This window comes from Microtus ochrogaster, assembly GCF_000317375.1.
Source record: "Microtus ochrogaster isolate Prairie Vole_2 chromosome 14 unlocalized genomic scaffold, MicOch1.0 chr14_random_1, whole genome shotgun sequence".
NCBI classification, from domain to species: domain Eukaryota; kingdom Metazoa; phylum Chordata; class Mammalia; order Rodentia; family Cricetidae; genus Microtus; species Microtus ochrogaster.
Genome location: NW_004949096.1, coordinates 7,137,008 through 7,140,583, shown reverse-complemented (window position 1 = coordinate 7,140,583; position 3,576 = coordinate 7,137,008). Strand labels below are relative to the sequence as shown.

At 44.6% G+C, this 3,576-nt stretch overlaps 1 protein-coding gene across 3 annotated transcripts in view; it reads right to left on the bottom strand.

Annotated features, from left to right (window-relative positions):
- Positions 1-3,576, bottom strand: part of Nat10 (N-acetyltransferase 10) — a 45,029-nt gene that overhangs the window by 14,770 nt on the left and 26,683 nt on the right. For all 3 annotated transcript variants that reach the window (XM_013352727.2, XM_005364078.2, XM_026787749.1), the window contains exon 13: positions 49-173. In XM_013352727.2, the coding sequence (XP_013208181.1) occupies positions 49-173 (125 nt within the window). The remainder of the gene's footprint in view (positions 1-48; positions 174-3,576) is intronic.

Below are 3,576 nucleotides of genomic sequence, written 5' to 3'. Positions count from 1 at the left end.
AGGTACCTGAGGCCAGTCTGGCTGTCGCTGGGGTCTTATTCTAGGTACCTGAGGCCAGTCTGGCTGTCGCTGTGGTCTTATTCTCAGCAGTGGTGCTGACCTGGCTCTGGGCGCTCTGCTGACGAAGTTGCTGAATGAGTTTGAGGGACAGTGACCGGCCAGTGCCCTCATAGCTAGAAGACAAACAAAGGCAGTCAGACATGGTCCCCAATCTACTATCTAAGCAGAGACAGCCAGATGAAGCCAAGACCGTCTTGCTCATCTGAACTTGTCCAGCACAGCACACACATGTCCCAGGGAGAGCCCTAGATGAACCACGATGTGACTTGGCTAGGAACGATTCAGGCTCACAAGCAGGCCCTAGTGTGAACTTGAGCACCTCTGGGTGGGGAACTTGATCACCCTCATCCCCACGTTTCACAGGACTGTGATGTGAAAATAAGGCCTGAGAGATGACATAAACAAAGCCACCAACCAGCGAGACTGGAACAATGCCACAGTCACTATCCACATTGCTTCTACCAGAAATTATGTGAAGGCATGAACTGAGACTTTTCATGTGGAAAATCAAATCCACTACCCAAGTGATTCTTTCTGTAAGACTGACTTGCTTACAAGTATAAATGTGTATCAGTGCCTGCCTGATACCCACTGAGGTTAGAAGAGGGCATCAGATTCTCTGGAAATGGAATTACAAATGGTTTTGAACATCACATGGGTGCTGGGAATGGAATCAACTCCTCTACAAGAGGGCTCAGTGCTCTTAACCACTGGGCCATCTCTCCAGTGCCAGATGATTCTGACAGAGAGCCAGGTGAATGATTCAGTAGGTAAAGTGCTTGCCATGCATACGTGAGGACCTGAGTTTGGGTCCCCAGAGACCATGCAAAGCAAGGCTTGGTAGCATTGTATCTGGAATTTCGTGTGCCTACAATGGGAGGCACAGACAGGAGCCTCTCGGGAAGCTTAGGAGGCAGCTAGTCTGGTGTATGAGCAGCAAACAACAGGCTCTGTCTCTGACAAGACAAGCTAGGAACACCCCTGAGGCGGGTTGTTCCTCACATACATCCACGGACAAATATGGACCTAGAGAGGAGGCTCAGAAGCTAAAAGCACTTGTTGCTCTTGCAGAGAGGGCCCTAGGTTCACTCCCAATACTCACCTGGTGGCTCACAACCATCTGTAACTCCAGTTCCAGGGAGTCAGACACCCTCTTCTGACCTCGGAGGACACTAAGCGAGCATATAGTGCACATACACATAAGCAAGTAAAACACTTGAGTTCTGAGTTCAAATCCCAGCAACATGGTGGCTCACAACCATCTGTAATGGGATCTGATTCCCTTTTCGGGTGTGCATGAAGACTGAGCACTCATGTACAAAAGTAGATGAATAATAAAAATGAAATGTGCTGTATGCCATGAGTGACAGCATAGACCAGAACCTCAGAACTGGGGCTGGTGAGATGGCTCAGTGGGGAAAGTGCCTAGCACTTGCTGCCAAGCCGAGGCACCCACATGATAAAAGGAAGAGACTCATGGAAGCTATCCTGTGACCTCCACATATATGTGCAGGTGAGTGAGCATGCGCACACAGACACACACAGACAGTTCTCTGTGGCCCTGGCTGTCCTGGAACTCCCTCTGTAGACCAGGCTGGCTCAAACTCACAGAGATCTACCTACCTCTGCCTGGAATTAAAATGCTGGGATTAAAGGCATACACCACTACTGCCCTGCTACAAAATGTAATTTTAAAACTTAAAAATATTAAGCCATGGACTGGAGAGATGGCTCAGCGGTTAAGAGCATTGCCTGCTCTTCCAAAGGTCCTGAGTTCAATTCCCGGCAACCACATGGTGGCTCACAACCATCTGTACTGAGATCTGGTGCCCTCTTCTGGCCTGCAGAAATACACACAGACAGAATATTGTATACATAATAGATAAAAAAATATTTAAAAAAAAAAAGAAAATATGAAGCCATTTATAATTTTCTCACTGAGCCAGCTCTTCATTTTTGAACATTTCTTTCTTGTTAGCAGTACGGTCACATATAGTCACAGGACACACACTATATATTGATGATTTTCTATTTTACTTTAGTATTTATTACATAGTTTCATAGTGTCTGTTATTACATTCCAAGACTAAGACTGCTTCCTTTTACTCAAATCCTACTTGTACAGAATGATCAAACACTACAAAGCTCAAGGGTTTTATTCCTCCCTACTACCCCACAGAATAAATTTCTCCAAAGGAATCCTATTTATTTAAAAAAAAAAAAACAAAACAAAAAACAAACCAAAATTCAGGCCAGAAAGATAGCTAAGCAGGTAAAGATGCTTGCTGCCAAACCTGACGGTTGGTCTGAGGTCAGACCCTGGGACTGCATACTGACTCTGGCAGGCCACCACTCTGACTCGACCTCCACTCATAATACACTATGACACACAAACACCCACCCCTTGCACGTGTATACACACACGCATCACATACACACAAATAAATGTTAAAAAATTAATCCATGAACAAAAAAAGCAACAAAATTTAAACTTTCATGTTTAAAAAGCTGTTATCAAAAAAGTAGAAAACCCACAAAACAGAAGAGAATTTCTGTAAATAATGTATTTGATAAGGGTCTTGTTCCTAGAATATAAACCTTACACCTCAATAATAAAAAACCAAATAACCCAACCAGAAAAATAAGCAGAGCAGCCTGAGGATGTAGCTCAGTGGTAGAGTGTTTGTCTAGCGTGTAAAAGGGCCTAGGTTCAATCCCCAGTACAGGAGGGAGGCAGAGAAAAGAGAGAAAAGAACAGCAAGCAGGGGATCCTGGGCATCATTATCATTAGTCAGGGGAAAACAAACGCAAAGCAAAGTGAGACACCAGTTCAGAATCAGCAGAAATAGCTACCATCATCAAATACACAAGTGTACAAGGGAAATTCAGAATCCTCACACAGTACTAAACCCTTCGGCAGAGGGGGAGCATTCCATAGCTAGGATTAAATCCCATATGGTTTCCCTATACATGCATATCAATGGTAAAGTTTAACTATAATAAATTAGGTACGGTAACCAAATAGCAATAATTAGTAACAATTGTTCAACAATACAGTCTAATATAGGCTATGCAAAACAAGATTTCTGCAACTTCCCATTCAATAATTTTTTTGGGGAGGGGTAGATCATGTTTGACAACAAGTTATTGAAATACTGGGAATTAAATGGTGCAGCTCTCTGGAAACCATCTGGTAGCCTATTGTATGGTTACAGCCTGTTGTATTGTCACAGCCTGTTGCTGTATGGTCACAGCCTGTTGTTGTATGGTCACAGCCTGTTATAGGGTCACAGCCTGCCTGCAGCCTGTTGTATGGTCACAGCCTGTTGTAGGGTCACAGCCCGTTGTATGGTCACAGCCTGTTGTAGGGTCACAGCCCGTTGTAGGGTCACAGCCTGTTGTAGGGTCACAGCCTGTTGTATGGTCACAGCCTGTTGTATGGTCACAGCCTGTTGTATGTCACAGCCTGTTGTATGGTCACAGCCTGTTGTATGTCACAGCCTGTTGTAGGGTCAC